Below are 25,588 nucleotides of genomic sequence, written 5' to 3'. Positions count from 1 at the left end.
ACTCCACAGTCCCATAGTATTCCTGCTCCACAACCTCACAGCATTGCCTCTCCATGATCCCACAGCATTCCCATCCCACAATCTCACAGCATTCCTGCTTCACAATCCCATGGCCCCACACCCAAGCCAGGGCTCCTTTGCCCCTGTGGAGCCCAACCCCACAGCATTCCTGCCCCACAATCCCACAGCATTCTCACTCCATTTATTTGACAGCAGCTCTGCTGGCAGAGATCCAGGTGTTCCACAGCTGTTCCCAGGTGTTCCCTGTGCCACAGCCCCTCCTGTGACCAGCAGAGCTCAACTCAGGCATTCTGTTCTCTCTCCTGGCTGGAATGAGGCAGTCCAAGAAAGCTCAGAGCACTACTGAATTCCTCGCTTTTATTACAAAAATGGGAATGATCACTTTGATCAAAATGAAAAAAGATTTGCTCACACCGTGTACATGAAAAACTCTAAATACAAAACTCATCCCGAACACAGTTTGTGCTTTTAAAAAAGAATGAAGGTGGTTTAATCCCTGCCCCCTCCCACGCTACAGAAGCCGTGTGGCAGCTCTGCCAGGGCCCCAGTCCCACCACAGCCCGGCCCTGGCACAGCTCCCTGGCATCGGGCTGGCAGCAGGACAAGCCTTGGCTCCAGCCCTGGGCCAGGGCAGGCAACACAGCAGCTCTGGGGCAAAACCAACCCAAACCCCCACAGCTTCACCCACTCGGTTATGGAATCATGAGACCGACGAGAATTCTTCTGACACTCCATAAATTAGTGCAGGGAATTAAAAAAAATCATTTATGGTAAATGAGAATTGTACAGAGACCATTTATCAGTTACCAGCACACGAATCTTGCTTCACACATACCCCGTGAGCAGCAGCTCGGTTCACATGCAGAGGACCAAAAGCAGGTGGCACGACAGTTCCTTCACAGCCCAAAATTAGAAAAATATAATTTTTTTTATTCCATCTTTGTTGAAACTGTAGCACAGTGAACTCCACTCCCTCAGGGATCAGGTTGTGTGGTAATACTGTCCGTAATTCCAGGCGTTCTGGTAGTTGTACTGGAACCAAACACAACAGCAGCATCAGGCACCATGTCAGTCCCTGCTGGAGCCCCTGGGGCAGCACAGCCCCCCAGCCCCTCTGTGCCAGCACAGCACCCCTGGGAATGCCAGAGAGCAGTGCCATTCCCTGTGGAATGCAGGGCAGCACTGCCATTCCCTATGGAATGCAGGGCAGCAGTGCCATTCCCTATGGAATGCAGGACAGCAGAGCCATTCCCTATGGAATGCAGGGCAGCAGTGGCATTCCCTATGGAATGCAGGACAGCAGAGCCATTCCCTAGGGAATGCAGGACAGCAGTGGCATTCCCTATGGAATGCAGGACAGCAGAGCCATTCCCTATGGAATGCAGGACAGCAGAGCTATTCCCTATGGAACAGCACCCCTGGGAATGCAGGACAGCAGTGCCATTCCCTATGGAATGCAGGACAGCAGAGCCATTCCCTATGGAACAGCACCCCTGGGAATGCAGGACAGCAGTGCCATTCCCTATGGAATGCAGGACAGCAGTGCCATTCCCTATGGAACAGCACCCCTGGGAATGCAGGACAGCAGTGTCATTCCCTATGGAATGCAGGACAGCAGAGCCATTCCCTATGGAACAGCACCCCTGGGAATGCAGGACAGCAGTGTCATTCCCTATGGAATGCAGGACAGCAGAGCCATTCCCTATGGAACAGCACCCCTGGGAATGCAGGACAGCAGTGCCATTCCCTATGGAATGCAGGACAGCAGAGCTATTCCCTATGGAACAGCACCCCTGGGAATGCAGGACAGCAGTGTCATTCCCTATGGAATGCAGGACAGCAGTGCCATTCCCTATGGAACAGCACCCTGGGAATGCAGGACAGCAGTGCCATTCCCTGTGGAATGCAGGACAGCAGAGCCATTCCCTATGGAATGCCATTCCTGCAGTGCTGTGTGTGAAGCTGGGGCATTTTCCCTGGCCCGGCACTGGACAGCCTGTGCTGGATGAGACTGCTCCCACTGCCTGGCTTGGGAAGGAATTCCTGACCTGGCTGCAGACAATCCCAAAGCAGGGCTACCCAGGGCTTGTGCCCCAGCTGTACCCCTGCTCCCCCAGCTCTGGGGGCTCTGCACAGTCTGAACAATGCTTTTCATAAAACCACTTCAAAACTTCCATGGATTTAATAAATACATGGATGTGGCAGTAGGGACATGGATCAGTGAAGGCCTTGCCAGTGCTGGATGGTCTTAGAGGGCTTTTCCAACCCCAACAATTCTATTCCAAGCTAAAATGCCCTGGAGGAAGAGCCCCAGAGGACAAGCTGATTTTGTACAAGCAGAACCCATTCCAAGGCACTACAGGAATCACTGCCTGGAGACAGTCACTATCCAGGCACACAGGAAAGGGGCACCCCACGGCCAGTCTGGGCAGAACAGTTCCACACACCACCCCCTGTTCCCTCCCTGTGTGACAGAACAGCCACCAAACCGCTCCTTGCTCCACACAAGAACTCTGAGCACTTGTGGAGCACACCCAGGAGATGCCAGCACCCCAAGAGCTGAGTTGTGTGTGCAGGCAGCCCCATACCTGGTACCAGGCGTTGTAGTTGTAGGCAGCCTGGTTCACCTGCATGTCCCCGTCCATGAGCTGTGCCGACGCCAGCCCCGCCTCCTCCGTCAGCAGCTTCTTCTCGTCCGGCTCCTCGGAGCTGCAGGGAACACAGCACACTCAGAGCAGCCTAAACTCTGCTCAGCTGCTGCCCTGGCCCAGAGGGGTGAGGGAATTGGGGTCAGGGATGGACAGCTTGGGTTGTGCAGAACAGGCTGGGTTTAAAGCTGGTGCCCAAACTGAGACAGCAAAGGCACGTTCCTGCTTAGAGACTGAGTTACTTTACCAGCACTGTTTGGCTCAACTCAACAACTCAACAACCCAAAAACTTATTTTCCAAAATTATTTCCATCCCTGGAAGTGTCCAAGGCCAGCATGGATGGAGCTCTGAGCAGCCTATGGAAGGTGTCCCTGTCCATGGCAGGTTTTAGGGCTTTAAGGTGCTTTCCAATGCAAACAATTCTGTGAATATTTAAGGCAGCACAACTCTATTTAGTACAGACTTCAAAGGACTAAAATCAAGTGATTCTATTCTCCCATCAGTGGGTTCAAAGCTGACAAACACCTCCACTGACAGACTAAAGCACTCCCCAGGATGAGGCTGCTCCCTGCCCTGCCCTGCCCAGGGCAGCTGGGCTCAGTCCGTACCCGTTCTCTGCTCGCCGCTTCAGCGTCTCCTGCTCCTTCAGCAGTGCCTGGTGCTCGTCGTAGGCATCCAGGAGCCTGGGGAGAGCACAGCCAGTCAGGCCCTGTCAGTACCTGAAACACCTGAGCAAAGCCTACAGGGAGCTGTAACAGTACAGCAAACTGCAATGTAACACATTCTAATGAGTGATGAACAGGGGAAAGCCAGCTCCGATCAGTTCACAACAGCTCCAGTTCCCAACCTGCTCAACTTCCCTCACACTTAACGCAGTTTTTATCAAGCTCCTTTATAAAGAAGTTTTCTAGAAGTGATTTGTGATTCAGCTGCTCCTTCAGAGCCTGCTGGAGATGCCACCCACAGCAGCATAGAGATGAGGGAATCAGCATTTAAACACTGGAAATTATTCCAATCCCAAAGCAGCCTTTGCCCATCGAGCAGGCAACAAGTGTGGTTAATGCAGCACCGGAGAGTCCTGGCTAAAATTCTCACAAATATTGAAACACCCCCTCATCTGCAGCATCTCACAAAACCTGCAGCTTCTGGCAGTGTGCTCTGGGTAAAAAGAGTTCCTCACACTCATTCTGTGTTCTGGGATTATGCAAAAATTCTTTGTGTTGATCTGTCTCAGATCCTAAACTTGCACTGACTGGCTGCCCTGCAGAGGCAGCAGAATTTAAGGACAGCTATTGTTAAAAACATACAAAGCAGAAAAACTGACTTGTCATTAATCCTTCTGGGTTATTTAGCTGCAAAATGTAAATAAAAACAATAGACAATTAAGAGGAAAAAGATATTGTAGCATTGAACTAAAACTTGCATTCCTGGTGCATCCTCCCACAGAAGTGCACAGTTGTTGGTAGTGCTGAACACTGAAAAACCTGACCAGTGCAGCTTTGGAAACAAGCAGCAGCTGCCAGGAACAGTCTCAAAGGACACCTGTGTCACAGACTGTCCCATTCCCCTGGGGAGCACCTCCCTTCATAGGGCTTAGCAAGGGGAAACCAGCCACAGGAAAACCTGGCAGGCAGCAGAGCTCTGCTCAGTGAGGTGATGGGCACTTCAGACAAAAGGGGCAATTATCTGAAAAGAGATTCCTGTATAAAAATCTATTCCTGTTTACAAATCTATTCCTGTTTAACACAGGAGGTTGGTTTAGAAAAGCAGCTGTTCCTTACAAAGAGCTGATAAAGGAAATAATTGTACAGAAGCCACTGACCCCACCCTTTTCCATGCACTCTCACAGTGACCCCAGTTTGGCCACTGCCCACAGGACATCTTACTTGTTCACATCAGACCCAAAATCTTCCAGGAATTCCACTTTTCTCTGTGAGAAGGTGATCCTCATTTTGATGGACAAGGCCCCATGGATGGCCTTGTCAAAGCAGCTCAGGATGTTCTCCTCGTTCTGCTTGAGGTCACCACTGTACTCCATCTCCAGCAGGTTCAGGTACAGTTTGGTGTTTTCCTGTGCAGAACAGCCATTAGGAGGTGCACACCTGACCCTCACAGCAGGTTTTTAACTGTTACACACCCCAATTCACCCCATGAACACACACAATGACAGGCAATAAAGGGATTTTCCTCCCCCTGGGCTGGTTTGTTGCACACCAGAAGTGACCAACACCACAAACCCAGGTGCTGCACTTTGCTGGCAGCATCTGAGTGCCAGATATTCCTGTGCTGACACCAAACCACCAAACACTGCCCCACACCAATAACACTGAACACACTGGGAACGTTTAAGATTCTAAAAATTAAAATAAAGGTGTAAAGCACATTGTGCTTCTGGTGGGAAAAGGGTGCAAACTTCCAGATTCCCAAGCTGGGACATGGCAACATCAGTTTAGAGGGACTGTTGTCTCCATGCAGTAATGGGACATTACATCCAGTTACAACACCTGTCATCACTGTTGCCATGTTTTACAAAACGCTTCAGAAAGAGAGAAAGACACCAGGGTGGTTTGAGTTTTGGGTAAGAGAGCTGAGAGGGAACACATACTTTGTCCAGTTCTATGGCTTCTGACAGCACTTTTCTTGCCTTTGGCAGGTTTTTCTGCACTTTGAAGAGGTGCCGTGCCAGTTTGATGGCATAGAAGGAGGCCTCACTGATGGACTTGGCATTCCTGACAGCATCTTCCAGCAGCTGCTCCGCCTCCTCCATGTTGCCGTGCCGGCGCTCCAGGCTCACCCTGCGCAGGCGGATCATGGCCAGCCCCAGGATGCACTCCTCAAACGTCTTCAGGATCCTTCTGGCCTCATCAATGTTGCCTGCAAGAGCAGGGGGATGCTTTAGGACAGGGCAGACTTGCAGACAACTTTTATGAAAAATCTTTTCTTTAGGATTTTTCTCCTGAGGAGCTGAGAGGCCTCAGGAACAAAATGCAAACAATGGTTATCTGCTGCTGTGGGATGCAACAGGTGCATCTGGGATTGGTCTCATGGGGTTGTTTCTAATTAATGGCCAGTCACAGTCAGCTGGCTCGGACTCTCTCTCTGAGCCACAAACCTTTGTTATCATTCTTTCTTTTCTATTCTTAGCCAGCCTTCTGATGAAACCTTTTCTTCTATTCTTTTAGTATAGTTTTAATGTAATATATAACATAAAATAATAAATCAGGCTTCTGAAACATGGAGTCAGATCTTTGTTTCTTCCCTCATCCTAAGACCCCTGTGAACACAGTCACAGAGCTCCCCCAGCAGAGCCCCACGAGGCAGGGCTGCCCTTACCCTGCTGCTCCTCGAAGGCTGCCCACAGCATGTGCACCATGGGCTTCTTGGGCAGGTGGATGGTGCAGGCCCTGCTGTACACGTGCCTCACGCCCTCGATGCTGTGGTTCTCCATGTATTTGGCATACTAGGGTTGGAAACAGAGCAGAGACCAGGCAGGTTAAAGCTTGTATTTGTCTCCAAGAACATGCCAGAACGATAAAATTCTTTTGTTTAAACCCATTCAGCACCTTTATGGAACCACTAGACTAGTTTCTGTAAGGAAGGACGTAGAGAGGCAACGCAGTTGGCAAATGCAGCAGTCAAATCTGGTTGCAAGCAGACCATCTCCTAATGCAACAGATATAGTTATAGATGAACAACGTTCCACAGGGTACAAGGGTTAGTCACCAGGTCAAGGTGTGCACCAGCAGAGCCGTGAGCTGCCTCCCTTACCTTGATCCAGAAGTCCTCATAGAGGGCACATGAAATGACACATCTCTCAAAGAGGACCACGACTCGCTCGTGAGTGCCATTCTCTATCTCAAACTCTAAGTACTCTTTCCAGTTTTTCAGCTGAATTTTCTCCAGAGGTTTTACATGAAAGTAAGGCCTCTTGATCTGCAAGAGTCACAGGATGCAACTGGTGATTACAAACACACCACCAAGGGGGTCAAACAATCAACAGCCACACAACCAACACTCAATTCCTGCCATTTCAGTGACCAGGGCTCCTGGGACACCTCCTCCTCTACTCAATCCAGGGTTATCCAGCTATGGATCAGAGGATTTACTGCAGTGACATTCCGGGCTAGAAACCTCCTTTCCCAGAGAGCTTTTGGAGTGCAGGTGTTTAGAGATGCTGGGGGAGGACCCAAGGCAGCCCAGGGTCAGTGACATTATGGACACACTGGACACTGCCCACATCCATCCACACAGGTGAAGTGCTCACTGTGGGACACCCAGCCCACAAATTCAACTCAGAACTTGGTTGAGGATCATGACAAGGAAAGACACAGCACTGAACTGGACTTCCTATCAAATATTTACATCAATCTGGTTATAGTGAGACCACAAATTTAGCACCATTGTCTTGTTATTGGTGGCTGCAAGAGGGGCTGGGTGGGACAGAGCTCAGCACAGAAAATTAAACATTGCTCTGTTTAAATTGAAATTGCTTTGTCTGGCATCTTGCCAGAGATCCTCTGCTTTTGCTCATCATCTCTATTGTATCTGATTATCTTTCTCCTGTGCTGCAATTTCCTCTCATATCCAAATCCATACAAATGGATGAAGAACTTACAGTAATTAGGGAGAATTCAGTTCTTCAAAGCCACCTGAAATTTAAAGCCAATCTCCCTTCATGCTCCTCACTGATCTCTGGCATGGAACCCAACACCCTGTGGCCACTTTGCCCAGCTCAGTCCCCCTCCTGCTGGAAGCAGCTCTAGGGAATGCCCAGCCCTGGGTGGGATCTGTGCTGTCCTGTATGGACACGCTGAGCTCTGCACGTGCAGCTCCCCCCAGCCCCAGCCCTGGGGCTGCAGAGCACACACTGCTGCTGACAAGAGCACTCTGTGGCCAGCAAGGACACTCAGCTTCCCACACCTTCCCTGCCCAATGCCCACAGCTCCAGGGCTCTCCCAGGTCCCACAGACTGGCAGCTTAAGGCTTCCCCAGGCAGGAACGTGGGACACTGCTCTGCTCCCTGCTGCCACGGGTCACAGGTACAGAGCTCACTGCCAATGCTCCCTGCCCTGCCTGAGAGCTCCTGGGCTGTGGAGGCACCTGGCCAGTCCCACCCAGTGCAGGCACTCACCAGTTCTGACACCCAGCCCACTAAAGAGTCTCGGAAAATCTGTCCCAGCTGGGTAACACAGTGGACTCTTTAGCATAAGAAGTAAATTTAAAACAAGGACCATGTTTGCCAGGGAGAAAAATATAAAGACTGAGATGAAAACCTCCCATTGTTTTTTCAAATGGAATCCAACCTAACTCTGCTGCAAAAGCTGTATATTTGCAATGATCAAATTAGTTAATTAATTACTTTTAATAATTACACATAGGAGGTCCACAACAAAAGCTACCTGATTAAGTGTGTAATGTTACAACAGAAAACCACAGGAGTTTCATTCTCCTCTGAGACCAGGCTTACCTTTCAAAGGGAGTCCCCTCCATCCCCTCATGCCTTTGCACCACCCCAGGGCATGAGCAGCACTAACTCCCAGGACTCACTGGCTTAGCAAACATTACAGCACCTTGCCTCTCTCCAAGCACTGCTCTGAGATCTTTACATCACCAGGTGCCTCTTCACAAGAAAAACGGCAGAGAAGTGAAACTGTTCCAGCTTTGAGTCTCTGTTCAATCCCCTCCCAGCAGTTGAAGTTAAGGCTGTTTCACACAATTCCCAGCTCCCAGTCCTGCTCCCTGCACCACTGCTGGTGCTGCCTCACACAAACCCCACCCCACTTACCGCTTCCTCAAACGTCCACCTCTTACTGACTTCATGCTCGTTGTGGTTAAATATCTCCTGATGGATCTCAATGATTCTGTGCCTCATGTTCTCTATCTCAGTGACCAGCTAGAACAGAATGTCAGAACATGTAACACAAGCAGACATGGTGCCACCTTCGTAACTGCCTCCTGTGCCAGGGATGTGCATGGATGCTCCCTGAGCAGCCAGGGAAGGGCTGGGACACTGCCTGATGGAGCCCTGGGCCTCAGCACACACAGCTCAACTGCTGTTTATCCTGTGCTAAACCTGGCTGGGGATTAAGGATGGATTTTGATCCAAGTCAGCCGTGGTTTCAGTGTGTTTGTGTTTTCACTATCAGCAATTCCTCTGGACAGCTCCAGGCTTTCCTAGGCCTGTAACAGTCTGAACCTGCCCAGGCCAGTGCTAGTGAGGAGCTTTCTTAGACCACAGATAGCAATCTGCTGACCTGGAATAATTACTATTTGCTCCTTAGGTTTTGTACACCACTTCTTTCATTTTCTAACACATTTCTTTAACGCTCCTGCACTTCTCAGCACTGGAAGGGGCTGTCCTGTTAGCACATGAGCCAAGGGCAGTGACGTACAGGAGCTCTCTGGGCACAGCTCAAGTGGCTGCAGTGGAACCCCTGCCCCAGAGAACGACAGGGTGGCAGTGCAGGTGCCTTGGTAGGGTCGGTGATGCCCTCAGTGCCACAGGGTGGCTGCAGTGAAGGCCCGGCCAGCCCAGGAAGAGCAGGGTGGTGGTGCTGTGTGCCATACTTTGGCAGGGTCAGTGATGCCCTCAGTGCCACAGGGTGGCTGCAGTGAGGCCTGGCCAGCCCAGGAAGGGCAGGCTGGGGCTGTGTGCCTGTACCTTGGCGGGGTCAGTGATGCCCTCAGTGCCACAGGGTGGCTGCAGTGAAGGCCCGGCCAGCCCAGGAAGGGCAGGCTGGTGCTGTGTGCCTGTACCTTGGCGGGGTCAGTGATGCCCTCAGTGCCACAGGGCTGGCTGCAGTGGAAGGCCTGGCTGCAGTGAGGCCTGGCCAGTCCAGGAAGGGCAGGCTGGTGGTGCTGTGTGCCTGTACCTTGGCGGGGTCAGTGATGCCCTCAGTGCCACAGGGCTGGCTGCAGTGAGGCCTGGCCAGCCCAGGAAGGGCAGGCTGGTGGTGCTGTGTGCCTGTACCTTGGCGGGGTCAGTGATGCCCTCAGTGCCACAGGGCTGGCTGCAGTGGAAGGCCTGGCTGCAGTGAGGCCTGGCCAGCCCAGGAAGGGCAGGCTGGTGGTGCCGTGTGCCGTACCTTGGCGGGGTCAGTGATGCCCTCAGTGCCACAGAGTGGCTGCAGTGAGGCCTGGCCAGCCCAGGAAGGGCAGGCTGGTGGTGCTGTGTGCCTGTACCTTGGCGGGGTCAGTGATGCCCTCAGTGCCACAGGGCTGGCTGCAGTGAGGCCTGGCCAGCCCAGGAAGGGCAGGCTGGTGGTGCTGTGTGCCTGTACCTTGGTGGGGTCAGTGATGCCCTCAGTGCCACAGGGTGGCTGCAGTGGAAGGCCTGGCTGCAGTGAGGCCTGGCCAGCCCAGGAAGGGCAGGGTGGTGCCGTGTGCCGTACCTTGGCGGGGTCGGTGATGTCCTCGGTGCCGCAGGGCAGCTCGTCCCCGTCCTCGCCGCTGTGGCCGCTGGCGGCCGCCAGCTCCCGGCGCAGCTGCACAAACTGCTCTGTGGTCAGGAAGTCTCGGGGCAGGTTGTTCTGGATGTGCTCTTTAAACCTAGCAAAAGCCACAAAGAGGCACTGCAGAGGGGCTGTTTCACGCTGCACTGCTGCCCAACAGGGCACAGCTGTAAATCCCAGGGGGTTCTGCTTTGCTCCGTGGCCCCTGAGTGACACTGAGTGCTGCCAGCTCACAGCCACAACTGCTAGCACCCATCGCCCTCACAATGCCATGTGCCAAAGGGACAGAACCCTTGCCATGGAAAAGAGATGGCAAAGGACAAAATCAGTCATAAAGGAAATAATTTATTTCCCACACCAAGAGATCTGGGGAAGACTGTGTGCAATTTAACTGAGGCTGCTGCTCAAGTCTCCCTACCAGTGCAGAATTCCACTATCTAAAACTTAACCAGAATTCCTCTTTAGTCAGTTACATTAGTGCTTCACCACACGTGGGCACTGCTCAAGTATTAAAGTCCAGAACTGCTCATTCTGATTTCTCAAAGACATCCTCTCTTCTTCCCCACACTTCCAAGGTCTGTTCTCATTGCACAACAAAACCTCTGAATTTACCTAAACCCAAATTCCTCAAATGTGCATCAGTAGTTTCCAACAATCAGTCCAACTGCCTGAGTATGTGAGTAAATAACTACATAAACCTTTCCAAGCTCTTGTGCTCATGGCATTAACTGCCTGCTTTCCTTTACCTCTGGAAGTGATGGCTGTAGAGCTGCGTTGGGATTCCCAGGATGCGGTCATAGATGGATGTAACTTCCCTCAGGTTTCCCTGGTCATTTTCCCAGTTTATATACATTTCCCAGAGTCTGTCAGAGCGGAAATCCGTCCCAGCAGCCAGCACTGCGTGTTCATAGGCTCTGGAAAAGGAAAGGTTTTACACTGGTTTCTGGATACCAGGACCAGGGCAAGGAAGGAAAGTCCTGGCTCTTATTAAGGGTTATGAGCATCCTCCATTTCCTTGAAACTAGACTTATATTAATTATTGACATACTTCAGAGTGTTTTCCAGATATTTACAGAAAGGTGTCTAGAGATTCTGAAAGCTCACACTCATTTTTTGCCTCCAGCACTTCCACAACAGAACAAATACAGGCAACAGCAGAAGCCACTGGCAGGAACACAAGATATCAGGAAAATACACAACCTTTACCACTTCTGTCTTGTACAGACTCCAAACCCACCAGTGCAGCAGCTTAACACCCAAAAGCTGTGCAGCAATTCTGCAGCTTGGTTGAGATTCAATTCCAGTGCAATTAAGCCTTCTGCTCAAACTCTAGCCCAGCCCTTTAACTAGGTCCACTGCCAGCCACAGCAAGCAGACACATCCTAGCCATACCCTGGAAACACCAAGGAATTAAATTCCAGGATTCCAAATGCTGCACTAAGTATTTCTTAGTATGTCTCCAGATATCCAGTGTGAAGCTCTCCAGCTTTTTCCCCTTGCACCACACTGCACACTCTCCCCCTTCTTACAGAATCTGACTCCATCATCTCTTAATTTAAAAATCCTTAGAGTGACGCCAGGTTGTTATGATTTTACCCTTGTCCTAAAACTCAATAACCTGAACCCAGCGGTGTGTATGGGTATCAGGCTGCTCCCAACTCACCCCCTGATGGTACTGTTAGTTTCAGGATCAGCAGGGTCCAAAGTCTCCTTTAGGAAGTTTATATAATGTATCCAAAGATCAACACTAAGAGGAATTGCCTGAAGCCCTCGGCGATAGACCTATGAAGAGAACATGAACTGTACTTCAAATCCTTAATGGGGTCCTAAGAGAGAGGCAACACTGTGTTATCCGGTGAACCTTAGAAATACTAATTACTGGAATTTTGTTTAAATAATCTACCATTACCATTCGGGTGGAGGTTGGATAGAACATGGCAATGTTCTGATCTCCACGTGCAGAGTCTTGATCTTCAAAGCGCAGCGGTCCCTGCATTCTGACCAGGTTGTGTGGGCAGGCTTTGGGGTACAGACCATAGGGCACAGACCCATTAGAGCATCATTGACAGCGTCTGACCAAAAATGCAATAAGATGGAGCAATTGTGACCAGCAAACCAACTATTATTGTTTTGAAAATGAGTAATAAATGGAAGTGACAGAAAAGCCCTGCCCTACTTGTTAAGCTGCAGTGTAATACAGAGGCTTGCACTGCAAAGCTTGACAAACTGTAGAGGTTTAACGCACCTGCCAACAAAGAGAGAGAACATTAGCTCCAAATGCCACAGCTGTGACACGTGCAAACACGTCCCTCGAGCCCTGGCCGTGCAGGGCAGGCACTGGCAGCCCAATGACTCGCGGTGGGACAGTCATTGGTGGCTTTGGGACTGGTGGCAGCGCTGGCCCCGGGCCCTACGTACCTCGTCTGACTGCTTGACGTTGTCGTGGCGCTTCTCCAGGTCCGCGTACTTCTTCCAGTACCCATAGCAGTAGGGGTAGTGTGAGAAAAACCTGTCAAAGGCTTTCCTGGCTGCTGGCAAGTGGTTCTGTGGGAAACAGAGTGAGCACAGTCAAGGCTTCCCTTAGCAACAGCTTCAGGCTATTTTAAATACAATTATTAACAATGTTAGAAATGCCTGGTGCTATTTTGACATTGACAACCCAGGCTACTGGAAGGTGTCCCTGAACATGGCCAGGGGGTGGAACTGGATGAGCTTTTTAAGGTCACTTACAACCCAAACCATCCTGGCATTCTATGATTTAATGACAGCAGTGGCAAGGACAGCTGCCTTAAATCAGTGTCTGTGACAGCTTGACGTTCATTCTACATTTGCCACTGGAATTCCACAACTTTAGTTGTCTTTGTTTATTTATTTTGGGGAGCCTGAGGAGACAGGGGCAGGTACTGACCTCCTGCTCTACGTACTGCAGTAGATAAACCCATCCCGTGAAATCCTGCGGATTGTCCTCTACTACTTTCCAGAACTTGTCAAAATCCGGAGGGAAGTCAGCCTCGATATCTGTGGTCTGTAAGCTCTCAATGTTTGGGATTTCGCTCTCCTGCGTGTTGTCCTCGTTGAGGTCTGGGGAGCTGTCTGGGGACTGCTCCATCTCGGTGACACTCATGATCTCGGTGCTGAAGTCCATGTGCTGCTCCTCGGCCGCGCTCTCGGCCTGGGGCTCCGCGCTGGCATTGCCCACAGTGGGCTGCTCCTCCTCCGTGCTCTCTGCGTTCTCCATGGCGCCGCAGCGACTGGATCCTGGGGGAACAGCTCCCTTCAGCACCCCTGGGGCACAGCTGGGCTCAGATCCCCAGCTCACAGTGCCCAGGTGCTCCAGGCATCCCTGCATGTCACCACAGCCCCCACGGCACCTGCCTCACACATCAGCCTGGCTCAGCAATAAAAACATTAACAGCAGAGATCTTCACATCTGCACATACAAACTGTGGATTTCTAAAAAACTACTGCAGGGAGCTACTGAGGTATAAAAGTGAATTATTACAGTTTTCCTGTAGGAGCCCAGTGGAAGTTTATTCTAAATAAAGAATTATGTTCTGTCACAGACATCTTTTCATGAAAAATCTTTTCCTTAAGATTTTTCCTCCTGAGAAGCTGAGAGGCCTCAGGAACAAAATGTAAACAATGGTTATCTGCTGCTGTGGAATGCAACAGGTGCATCTGGGATTGGTCTCATGTGGTTGTTTCTAATTAATGGCCAATCACAGTCAGCTGGCTCGGACTCTCTCTCTGAGCCACAAACCTTTGTTATCATTCTTTTCTATTCTATTCTATTCTTAGCCATCCTTCTGATGAAATCTTTTCTTCTATTCCTTTAGTATAGTTTAATGTAATATATATAATAAAATAATAAATCTAGCCTTCTGAAACATGGAGTCTACATTCTCGTCTCTTCCCTCATCCGAAAATCCCCGTGAACATGGTCACAATGTTCAAATTCCATAGAAACATTCAGGCTGGAAAAGCTGTCTGAGACCATCAGGTCCAAGTCACTCCAGCAGTGCCAGGGCCACCACGGACCCATGTCCCTCAATTCATTCAATTTTCCTACTCAGTACAAGTCAGTACATTCTTTGTGAAACAAAGGTGTTAAAAGGTGCCCTCAACACCAGGCTAAAGCAAAGACAAGAATTCCTGTCAGCACCAACTCAGGCCCCTTTAGTGATGCCCAAACACACCCAGCAGCACCAGAGAGCCACAGAAATGCTGTGGCTGCCCCTGACCTGCAGCCCCTCAGTCCCACCACTCCCAGTGCCAGGCGCTTCCTCCCAGCCCTTGGGACAGACTCTGCTTCCCCCCACTCCTCCTTTGATGTCCCTGCCAAGAGACACTGCCTGGCCCTGCCCTGCTGTGCCAGCTCCAGGCCAGCCTGACCTGGCTGGGTGCCACCCAGCCTTGGCTGTGCCCGGCCTTCCCTCCCAGAGCCAGAGCAGGAACACTGAGCTGAGGCTGCTCCGTGCCCCGGGTGGCTCAGGGACCCCAGGGACAGCACCCTGCAGGACACAGCAATGCCCAGCCCTGAGTGCAGCTGGAATGGAGCACAGTGCTGGACTGACACGCCAGGGACAGCACCCTGCATGCAGGACACAGCAATGCCCAGCTCTGAGTGCAGCTGGAATGGAGCACAGTGCTGGACTGACACCCCAGGGACAGCACCCTGCATGCAGGACACAGCAGCCCTGAGTGCAGCTGGAATGGAGCACAGTGCTGGGCTGACACCCCAGGGACAGCACCCTGCAGGACACAGCAATGCCCAGCTCTGAGTGCAGCTGGAATGGAGCACAGTGCTGGACTGACACCCCAGGGACAGCACCCTGCATGCAGGACACAGCAATGCCCAGCCCTGAGTGCAGCTGGAACGGAGCACAGTGCTGGGCTGACACCCCAGGGACAGCACCCTGCAGGACACAGCAATGCCCAGCCCTGAGTGCAGCTGGAATGGAGCACAGTGCTGGGCTGACACCCCAGGGACAGCACCCTGCATGCAGGACACAGCAACGCCCAGCCCTGAGTGCAGCTGGAATGGAGCACAGTGCTGGGCTGACACCCCAGGGACAGCACCCTGCAGGACACAGCAACGCCCAGCCCTGAGTGCAGCTGGAATGGAGCACAGTGCTGGGCTGACACCCTCACACCCTGCACTGCACTCCTGGTTCCTCCTGTGCTCTCCTCCCAGCAGGTGGCAAACACATTTGGGATTTCAAAAAGAAAGCACAAGTGCCCAGCCCAGAACTCCCCAGAAACCAGAAGAGACAACACCCAGAGCACTGCTTTCACTTCAACAAGGGGATGGAAAAGACACCACTACATCCTGGGTGAAGTTGCTGCCAGAAAGGAAAAATCTCTCTCCCTTATCTTCGGCAGCTTCAGCTCCTGGGATAACAGCTCATGTTTCCCCAGGAGCTCCCCAAGCCAAGGAACTTTGGCACAATGTCCAAGAGTCCATGTGGTCTACCCTGCAAGTTTTCTAATAAGTGCTTTTTAAAGCATTTCTGCTCTCCATCATTACTTGGAGCAGCCCGGGGTAGTGATGGGTGTCCCTGCCCACGGCAGGGGTGGAACTCGGTGGCTTTGAAGTGTCTGCCAGCCCAAACCATTCTGTGCCTCCAGATTTTGAGAAAAAGCCTCATCTGTAACATTAAGTTATACATTAAGTATCAAAGAGTATCACTGTGCCTATCCCAGTGCAACAGGCAGAGATGTGAATCACTCAGAGGCTGCTGCACTTCCGAGGGGGCCTCGTGCAGGTTCTAAAACCGAGTGGTAAGAGGAGGGGGTGACACAAACCGCAGCCCCAACACCAGAAAAAACACTTTAAAGGCTCTGTACAGCTCTAAAATGTGACCTAACAGTGACAGAGGTAACTGGTGATGGGATGAGAGGAAATGGCTTCAAATTGCACCAGGAGAGGTTCATGTTGGATATCGGGGAATTTCTCCATGGCAAGGCTGCCCAGCCCTGGCACAGCTGCCCAGTCCACATCCCTGGGGAGGATTTTTTTTAAATCCCTGGAGGGATTTAAAGCCCTGTGCATGTGGCACTTGGGGACACCGGGTGGCCTTGGCTGCACGGGAGAATGGCTGAACTTAATGATCAGCCTTAACAATTCCACGGATTCTGTCATCATTAGAAATGCAGTAATTAACGATCTAAACTTATTCTGATGTTTAACAGATGTTTTCTCTCTCCAGCTGATTCAGAAGACATATTCCATCTTAAAAAATCAGCTCTCAAAATCCAGCTGTCTTCAGGTAAGGAAGGAAAAAAGGATGAGGGAGAAGCTGTAGGATGGGCATACAAGGGCTGAGATTGTGAAAACTCAAGGATTGGCACACGTGGCTCCAAACTGAAACCAAGTCTGTCTGACAGCTCTTCCAGCCAAACACCTTCCAGTCTGATCCCAAAATCTGACAGCAATCCATGGCTTAAACCGGTCAATGCAACAGGCCACAAAAGTCCAGGGGTGGGGCACACCAGGGAAACGTAATGCCGGGGTTTCCACCTTAATCTTAATTCCCCCACCTTAATTCCGGGGGTTTTCACGTTAATTCCAAAGCGTTTGACAGCACACAGGCTAAACAACTGAATCAGAGTATCAGCTATACACACACACTGGTATTAAATAATTGATGCCAACATGTATTACTCAGCCTGCTACAAAAGACTGCTGTACACAAAACTGCCGCTCATAAACGTGAATGAACGAATGGGAAACAAACAGGGAAGCTGCAGAGGAGCAGGAATGCGGAGCCTTATCTGAGCTCTACCCAGAACGCTCCATTCACAGCCCTGATAAGGCGCTGCTGGATCCACCCGGGGCAGGGCCGGCGCTGCCCGGGCCCAGCGCGGCTGGGCCGGGATTGCGTTTGAATCACGGAATCATTCCATGGAAAAGCCCTTCAAGGCCATCGAGTCCCCTGTGCCCGATCCCCACCTCGCCACCAGCCCAGAGCTCTGAGTGCCACGTCCAGGAATTCCTTGGACACCTCCAGGCATGGGCACTCCAAACCTCGCTGGGCAGCCCATGCCAAGGCCTGAGCCCCCTTTCCATGGGGAAATTCCCGCTGGTCTCCACCCAGAGCCTGCCCCGGCCCAGCCCGAGGCCGTTCCGTCTCCCCCAGGGCCTCTGGGGCCCAGGCTGGGCAATAACGTCACAGCCCGCGCGGCGCGGAGCGGCTCCGCCAGGGCCCGTTACTCGCCCAGCGGCCGTTCAACGCATAGAACGGGGACACAAGGACACAGCACGGATACCGGGATGCGCCCCCACGGCTCAGTGCCCCTCTCGAGCAAACCCGAGGCCCGGCAGCGGCCGCGGGGCCCACACGGCCCTCGGAGCACCCCGCGCGCGGCCCGGCCCGGCCTCCCCCGCCTCGGCCTCCCGCCCCGGCCGTCCCTCGGCCCGGGCGCTCCCGGCCGCTGTGGGAGCTCCCCGCTCTCCTCCCCTTGGCCCCGTGCCGCCGCAGCCCCCTCGCCCCTCCCCGGTACCTGCCGGGGCCGCCACAGCCGCCGCCGCCTCGCCCGGGCCTCACGCACCGCGCACGCGCACTGCGCCCCGCGCGCGCGCACCTCCCGCGTGCCCGCCTGCCCCCGCGCGTGCGCACCGGCCACACCCAGTGCCCGCCCCTTCCCGCCAAATGGCGCCGGGCCCTGAGGGACAGGGCTGCGAGACAGAGCCCAGGACGGGAATGAAAGATATACAGCCCGCTAAAGGGAATAGAATAAATACAGCCCCCTATGGAAACACATCCCGGAATCATTAGGATGGGAAGACAGCTCCAAGATCACCCAGTCCCGCTGTCCACGCAGCAGTGTCACTGTAGCCCTTAAACCACTAAGCCATGTCCCCCACACCACCTCCAGGAATTCCTGGGACACCTCCAGGGATGGGCATTCCAAACCTGCCTGGGCAGTGCCAAGGCTTGAGCCCCCTTTCCGTGGGGAAATTCCTGCTGTGCCCCCCCTGAGCTGCCCCGGCCCAGCCTGAGGCCGTTCCCTCTGCTCCTGTCCCTGTTCCCTGGAGCAGAGCCCGACCCCCCGGCTGTGCCCTCCTGGCAGGAGCTGTGCAGAGCCACAAGGGCCCCTGAGCCTCCTTTGCTCCAGGTGAGCCCTGCCCAGCTCCTCAGGGATTCTGCAGCCCCTGCCCGGCTCCTCAGGGATTCTGCAGCCCCTGCCCAGCTCCTCAGGGATTCTGCAGCCCCTGCCCAGCTCCTCAGGGATTCTCCAGCCCCTGCCCAGCTCTGTTCCATTCTCTGGACACACTCCAGCCCCTCCATGTCCCTTTTAAAGTGAGGGGCCCAGAGCCAATCCCAGGATTGGAGGTGCCTCAGCAGTGCCAGCACAAGGGACAGCCACTGTCCTGGCCCTGCTGCCACACTATTCCTGGTCCAGGCCAGGTGCCTTTGGCCTCTTGCCCACCTTGGCATGCCTGGGCTTGTGTTCAGCCACTGTCACTGAGTTCCTCTGAGCAGAGCAGCTCTTGAGCCCGTCCTCCCCAGCTCTTTGCAGAAATACATCCCTGTACAGAAATAAATCCCTTTATTTGTAAGTCCAATGTGTCCAGAGCCCGCAGCTGGAGAAGGGTCAGGGTTCATTCTCCCCACTGCCCAGCCCTGAGACAACAAATACTGCACCACTGCCTGTGGGGGTACAAAAATACATGTTTTGCACAAACAGCACTGCACCCCTGTGTCCAGGACTCTCTTCCACTTCTCCATGTACAGCGCAGTGCTGATGTGACCGTGTGGTTCTTCACAGGCAATCCAGGGACAGGTCCTGGACTGGAGCCTCTGGAGGGAAGCACAGATGGGCTGGAGCGGCTCCTCCATGGCCATGCTGGTGACAATGAAGGAAGCCAGCCCCACAGTGCCCAGCACAGCTCTCCCAGCATGGCCCAGTTCAGCCCCGCACACTGTCCCACTTCAGGCCTGCAGACTGACCCAGCACAGCCCAGTTCAGGCCCTCAGGCTGGCCCAGCACAGCCCAGTTCAGCTGCCAGGCTCTCCCAGCACAGCCCAGTTCAGCTGCCAGGCTCTCCCAGCCTGGCTCCGGTGTCTCTCCCAGTGCAGTCCAAACTAGCCTGGCTCTGGGGCTCTCCCTCAGGCACCGTGCCCAGCTCAGGCCTGCTCCCGCCCGTGTCCCGGCAGCACCAGCCGTCCATGTGCCCGGCTCAGGCGGCGCTGGAGCTGCACCTGGGACAGCCATTTCACAATTTTACGTTCCCGTCTCCAAAAGCTCCTCCAGGTTCTTCCTGATGTGCGGGGGCTGGGCGGCGGCGTGGGCGAGCAGCCCGGGGCCCATCTGTGCCCACAGCGCCTGGGCCAAGGCGGCCGTGGCCGTGCGGGGGCCGGGCACGGAGCCGCCGCCCGCAGAGCTGCCCAGCAGGTGCCACAGCACGGGCAGCACCTTCTGCTCCACGGCACAGGGCTTCCGAGGGTACAGCTCCGGCACCAGCTCTGCAATAAAATATTACATTTACATTAGAATTTTGATGGGATCTCCAGCTTTGAGAGGGTACAGCTCCGGCACCAGCTCTGCCGGGAGAAAACACTCATTTCAGTGACACTTGTAATGGCATCCCCAGCTATGAGAGGGTACAGCTCCGGCACCAGCTCTGCCGGGAGAAAACACTCACTTCAGTTACTCTTGTAATGGCATCCCCAGCTATGAGAGGGTACAGCTCTGGCACCAACTCTGCCAGGAGAAAACACAAATTTCAGGTACACTCCTAAAGGGATCCCCAGCTATGAGAGGGTACAGCTCTGGCACCAACTCTGCTAGGAGAAAACACTCATTTTCAGTTACACTTGTAATGGGATCCCACCTTCAAGAGGGGTACAGCTCCAGCATCTTGCAACTCTGCAAAAAAACATTCATTTAAATTACAATTTTGAAGGGATCCCCAGCTTTGAGAGGGGTACAGCTCCAGCACAAGCTCTGCAAAAAATATTCCTTTAATTTACAATTTAGATGTGACTCCCAGCTTTGAGAGGGGTACAACCCCAGCACAAGCTCTGTCAGGAGAAAATATTGATTTAAATTACAATTGTGATGGGATCCCTGCCTTTGAGAGGGGTACAGCTCTGGTACCAGCTCTGCCACGAGAAAATATTACTTTAAATTATAATTTCAATGGGATCCCCAGCTTTGAGGGGGGTACAGCTCCAGTACTCGCTCTCCAATAAAATATTCATTTAAATTACAATTTCTATGGGATCCCCACCTTTGAGAGGGGTTTAAAAGCACTTAAATCATCTCCTCAAACTGCTGCTGTACACAAGTTTGCAGTTGCAACATCATCAGCTCCCATAAAAAATATGAGATTTTCCCACAACCACTCCTTTTATTCCTCCCAGGAGTTCACAAAGTAGCAGCAGTGCTGCTGATAATTACACTTTTCCATTAAGCTAAAAAACTCAAAGAAATAAAGGAGATTTTAGGTTGGGTTTTTTTCAGTTAAGATTCTCATAAGGACCTTTATTTTTCACAGTGTAAGGTCTGGTATTTCCAATTTCCCCTCTATCTCACAAATAAGCAGTAGATATTTAAGAAAAAAGCAGCCTTATACTGTAAATATAGAATCATAGAATGATGGAATATCCTGTGGATGGAATATCCACAAGGATCACAAGTCCAGCTTCTGGTCCTGCACACATACATATAAAATATGTATAAAATAAATATATATGTTTATAGGATGAAATATTTTCCTCACGAATGAATTCAGTGTTTCATTAGCAAATGTTTCTCTTTCTGACAGAACAGCCTCTTCTGATATATAATATAGAAATCGCAGCAAGAGAGGGACTGCTTAAAGGCTGTTTAACACCCTCAAATTTAGGGATATTTCCAGAACAGCCTGTTCATTGTGTTAGTGAGTTCCATTTCACACAGAACTGCTCTGAAAATGAGCCAAGGAAATGTTTGGTTCAAGCATATTCCTCATAAAGACATTCCTTGTTCATTTCAAGCATGGAAATTCAGTTTTTCTCGAGGAATTCCTGGCTGGGCTGGGATTGCCAGAGCAGCTGTGGCTGCCCCTGGATCCCTGGCAGTGCCCAAGGCCAGGCTGGGCACTGGGGCACCCTGGGACAGTGGGAGGTGTCCCTGCCATGGCAGGGGTGGCACTGGGGGGGATTTGAGGTCCCTTTAACCCAAACCACTCTGACTCCTGGCAAGAGCATGAGGGAATGAGCACTGGGAGAGGGAATACAGTGCCATGTTAAAATTATTATATGCTTAAGGTATTTATAAATGTTCATCCTTAAGGTATTTAAATAGATGAGGTATTTACATTTCAATTAGATCCTTAATATATTTATAAATATTTATAAGTTCCAGGTAGTTATAGATCTTCCATCTGACTATATAACACTAATGTTGATACTAATCCTTTGTTTTGTCAGCAATAGCTCCAATTTCCATTAAGGAACTGAAATGTGACAACTGCTGCACAACCTCCTGAGACAGAAGGGAAGGTACAGACCCACCTCCACCTTGCAATAATTTCCCTAATTAAGAGAACCCAACCAGCCCAAGAAGCAAAGGACAGCAGCACCTTACCAGCCAGCTTTTCTGTCAGGTCCTGCTTTGCTTTTCCACTCAGGAACTGGGCTTTTGTGCAGAATGGCTGCAGGAGCAGGGAGGTGTCTAAAGGCAAAGAGCAAAACACATAAATTCCTAAATGGAAATTAATTTATCTGGAAATAAACATAATATGGGAAAAGGTAAATAAGAAAATGCTATGGAAAAATAACCAAAGCACTACTGAGCAGTATCAAGGTGATTTGTGTGGTGAGAATAAACCCAATGATTTTTACAGTGTAGCAACTCTGACTCTGTGCAACTCTTTGAAAGAGTAAAACTTTCAATTTACTACTTAATCACCACAATTAAAACTGTTTCAAATTAAGAGAAAATAAATTGCTTGCCTAAGTGTTGACATAGAGCCTGGATCACATTTGTGGCAGCTGCATAAATCCCTGGGTTTTTGGAGTTGAGGTTGTTGTCCACTATGGCAGGAATCAACATGTTGATCACAGGTGACAAATTGTCCTTGAGCAGTGGAATCATCCTGTGCATGGCCTCCAAAGCCACCTGGGTCACTTTGCTGTTGGAGTCGTGCAGGCGAGGCTTGAAAGCATCGAAGATCTGGAAAAGCATCAAAGCAGCAGCCATGGAACTGGGAATCAACAAAGCTCATTGCCTGCTTTAGTGCTGCCCTTTAACTGGCCACCTCGATGATGGCTCTGCTATCTCCAGGGACTGGAAACAGATGTTCTGTGACGTCCCTTCTGACCCAAACCACTCTAGATTCTGGAATTCTGGGATATGCAAACACCTGGGATGATTTGTGAGCAAGTGAACCCACATTTGCTATTTTAACCCCATGCATTAATCTGATCCGAAGCCCTGCAGTGCAGTGACTCCTGGCACAGTAACTCTCACTGTGATCCAGAGTTCCTGCCAGCCAGTATTTTTAGGGAGACATGGCTCTGTTCAGCACAGGGAATGTCTGAAAGTTTCAAACCCATCCACAGATTGGACACCAGGAGGTTCCAGAGCACAATTCCATCATTCCACACAAAGATATGGCACTGCTGGAGGACAAGCTTGGTTTCCTTTCATTGTATTTGTCTTTAATTTATAGCTGCTGGATGTTTCTTTCTCCTACAGAACCTCCTTTCCTATTGGACAGGACCCTCATCCTGAGCTTTAGCACCATAAATTTGGCATAACACTTTCCTCACCTTCTCCCACACACAAACTTGTAACACTACTCAGAGACAGTTTTACATTAATACTTTCTTCTTTTTTCACAGCTATTCCATATTTGGTATTTACCCAAGAGTGGCGTGAAAAACAGCACAAAGATTCCAGAAATCATGGAATCACAGACTGGTTTCCATGGGAAGAGATGTTAAAGCCCATCCCATCCTACCCCCTGCCATCATCAGGGGCACGTTCCACCATCCCAGGCTGCTCCAAGCCTCATCCAACCTGGCCTTGGACACTTCCAGGGATGAGTCAGACACAGCTTCTCAGGGCAGTGGTTCAAAAGTGCCCTGAGTGAAAAATTCCATATTTTTCCTCCTGTTCCCTTCCTTTCCTCCCTTAGTGCCTCACACAGACCTCCCTACCCTCAATGCTCTCTGTCCATCATCCTTATTCCAAGAAGGATCCAAGACTTTTCTCAGAAAACTTGGTGACCCTGATGCCTGGTGCAGGCTGCCCCAGAGCAGAGGCTGGATGGAGCTCCAGAATACAGCAGGGATTCATTCAAAGCATCTCCTCCATGCATCCACCTTGGGCAGCACCAGAGCCCAGCCAGGGCTGCACCCAAGATCAACCAAAATGGCCCCAAAATGCACGGCCGGGCACGGGCTCTGTCCCTGGGATCAGTTCTGCTCCATTTGCACCTTGCAGTTCATTGTCCCATTCCAGCTTTAGCCCAGGCAGTCCCACCCTGCTTGTTTTTCTCTCTCCAGCCCACGGGGTTTGTGCTCTGGGGCCGAGATTTGGGTCATTTGTCCTTGGTGCCCAGCTGGAGCAGGAATTGTTTTGTCTCCCTGCTCTGTGCACAGAGCTCACCATCCCCTGATATGGAGCCCAGACTCTCACACTTAAGCAGCACAGAATGTGAAAAACAGAAAAGCTAAACCTGAGGCATCTGCCCAGCTCTAAGCCCTCTGAATGCCAGTGTTACCTGTTGTAGTGAGCTTTTTAGTTTTATTAATATGCTTGCTGTTTAATTTGTAATTTTGTAATTTCCTTATGCTGTCCTTTTCTCTGCCTTTAGATGGCACAGGTTGCCCATTTTTTATTTTATGTCTTTAAAACTAGACTTGTTCCTTTATTGTTATTTAGTTGTTAGTTTTTTGTTTGTTACCTAGCTATTTTCTGCGAAGTTTTAAACCCCTTCTACCCATACCCCTTCCCCAGAACTTTCTTTACTCCTCCTTCCATGAAATGCCAATCTCTCCCTGAACCTGCTCCTTCACCTAGGAACTTCCTTGACAGTTTTGTATTCTTTCAAACCCCATTAGTTCACTGAAGCTGTTATCCTCCCTTGAAATCTTTCATTGTTTTATACACCTTATATTCTTCACCTTGTGTTCCACCCTCAGGTCTCTGTAGGGGGATATAGCATGGGTAAATGAAGGTGGTATAGAATGTAATCTTATCCCCAAAAGAGCTGCAGCTGAGTTTATTATTAAAGATTAGGAGCAGGCCTAATTTTAACAGGCCATACCTGTAGCCAATAAGAAGAGTGTTATAAAGGAGTGGATTGGTTGGCTGAGGGGGAACTGGAGTTAGTTGGCTGCTGTGAGGACAAGGATGAGTCAGTGCCTAGAGGAGATACCTACAAGAAATCTTGAGGAGGTATGAAACTCTAGCAATGTGGAACCCTTGCAATGTACTGACAATAGAATTCTTGCATGATAATGACAAGAGTTCTCCTGATTAATTGAACGCTGTATCCTCCCTTGAGACCTGCCCCCCTTTATAAGCCATTGTTTGCCCCCAGTTTGGGGTCCTGGGCCCTTGGGGAGGGGGGAGTTTTGCCATTTAATAAAGTTACCCTGAGTTCTACCCCAGGCCTGTGCTGTGGCCCTTTTGTTCCACCGGTAGCTGGGATTCTGGGAGCCTGAGAGAGGGGACTGTCACCCCCTGTGACCCTCCAGCCGGAGCCCGAGAGGGGACTGTCACCCCCTGTGACCCTCCAGCCGGAGCCCGAGAGGGGACTGTCACCCCTCTGTGACCATCCAGCCGGAGCCCAAGAGGGGACTATCACCCCTCTGTGACCATCCAGCCAGAGCCTGAGAGAGGGGACTGTCACCCCTCTGTGACCATCCAGCCAGAGCCTGAGAGAGGAGACCGTCACCCCCTGTCACCCTCCAGCTGGAGCCCGAGAGGGGACTGTCACCCCCTGTGACCCTCCAGCTGGAGCCCGAGAGGGGACTGTCACCCCCCTGTGACCCTCCAGCTGGAGCCCGAGAGGGGACTGTCACCCCCCTGTGACCCTCCAGCTGGAGCCCGAGAGGGGACTGTCACCCCCCTGTGACCCTCCAGCTGGAGCCCGAGAGGGGACTGTCACCCCCCTGTGACCCTCCAGCTGGAGCCCGAGAGGGGACTGTCACCCCCTGTGACCCTCCAGCCACAGCCCGAGAGGGGACTGTCACCCCCTGTGACCCTCCAGCCACAGCCCGAGAGGGGACTGTCACCCCCTGTGACCATCCATGCAGGACAGTGCTGTTACCCTGACGATGTTGGCGAGCACCGGGCCCGCGCTGCTCTCCGTATCCAGCAGCAGCTGGCGCACCCCGCGGATGCGCTCGCGGAAATCCCTGGCGTTCAGGGAGCCCACGAGGTCCCTGAGGTACTCCTCGCTCTCCAGGGCACTGCGAGGGGCTGCTCTCCGAGGGGCCTCCTGGCTCTCCGTGCAGTCCCTG

At 51.7% G+C, this 25,588-nt stretch overlaps 2 protein-coding genes and 1 non-coding gene across 9 annotated transcripts in view; all 3 read right to left on the bottom strand.

Annotated features, from left to right (window-relative positions):
• Nucleotides 1-361: 361 nt before the first annotated feature.
• Nucleotides 362-17,689, bottom strand: PRPF39 (pre-mRNA processing factor 39). 5 transcript variants are annotated; one of them, XM_063159573.1, is made up of 14 exons: nt 17,625-17,689; nt 13,030-13,379; nt 12,540-12,665; nt 11,785-11,903; nt 10,868-11,035; nt 10,062-10,218; nt 8,456-8,563; nt 6,439-6,603; nt 6,004-6,130; nt 5,276-5,544; nt 4,557-4,741; nt 3,279-3,353; nt 2,610-2,730; nt 362-1,053 (listed from the first exon to the last, which is right to left on the bottom strand). In XM_063159573.1, exons 2-14 carry the CDS (start codon nt 13,357-13,359, stop codon nt 1,003-1,005), a joined length of 2,001 nt encoding a protein of 666 aa, XP_063015643.1. In that variant the 5' UTR covers nt 13,360-13,379; nt 17,625-17,689; the 3' UTR covers nt 362-1,002. The 5 variants fall into 5 exon arrangements, with proteins under 5 accessions (XP_063015643.1, XP_063015646.1, XP_063015647.1 ...); XM_063159576.1 differs by lacking the exons at nt 13,030-13,379; nt 17,625-17,689 and adding an exon at nt 12,031-12,193 and having other exon boundaries at nt 12,540-12,664; XM_063159577.1 differs by lacking the exons at nt 13,030-13,379; nt 17,625-17,689 and adding an exon at nt 12,031-12,140 and having other exon boundaries at nt 12,540-12,664.
• LOC134420431 (small nucleolar RNA SNORD127) lies at nt 5,107-5,192 on the bottom strand. Its single transcript, XR_010028348.1, has one exon. It is a non-coding gene; the product is annotated as a small nucleolar RNA SNORD127 (small nucleolar RNA).
• A 968-nt stretch (nt 17,690-18,657) lies between the features above and the next one.
• The window catches only part of TOGARAM1 (TOG array regulator of axonemal microtubules 1), a 34,305-nt gene continuing 27,374 nt past the window's right edge, over nt 18,658-25,588 (bottom strand). For 2 of the 3 annotated variants that reach the window (XM_063159567.1, XM_063159568.1), the window contains exons 18-21: nt 25,396-25,585; nt 22,067-22,286; nt 21,699-21,785; nt 18,658-19,591 (exon numbers count right to left, since the gene is read on the bottom strand). In XM_063159567.1, the coding sequence (XP_063015637.1) occupies nt 19,350-19,591; nt 21,699-21,785; nt 22,067-22,286; nt 25,396-25,585 (739 nt within the window). In that variant the 3' untranslated portion in view covers nt 18,658-19,349. The other variant, XM_063159569.1, reaches the window with a different exon arrangement.

The sequence above is a fragment of the Melospiza melodia genome, chromosome 6 (assembly GCF_035770615.1).
Source record: "Melospiza melodia melodia isolate bMelMel2 chromosome 6, bMelMel2.pri, whole genome shotgun sequence".
Lineage (NCBI taxonomy): Eukaryota > Metazoa > Chordata > Aves > Passeriformes > Passerellidae > Melospiza > Melospiza melodia.
Note: the sequence above shows the minus strand (reverse complement) of the source record. Positions and strands in the feature narration are given on the sequence as shown.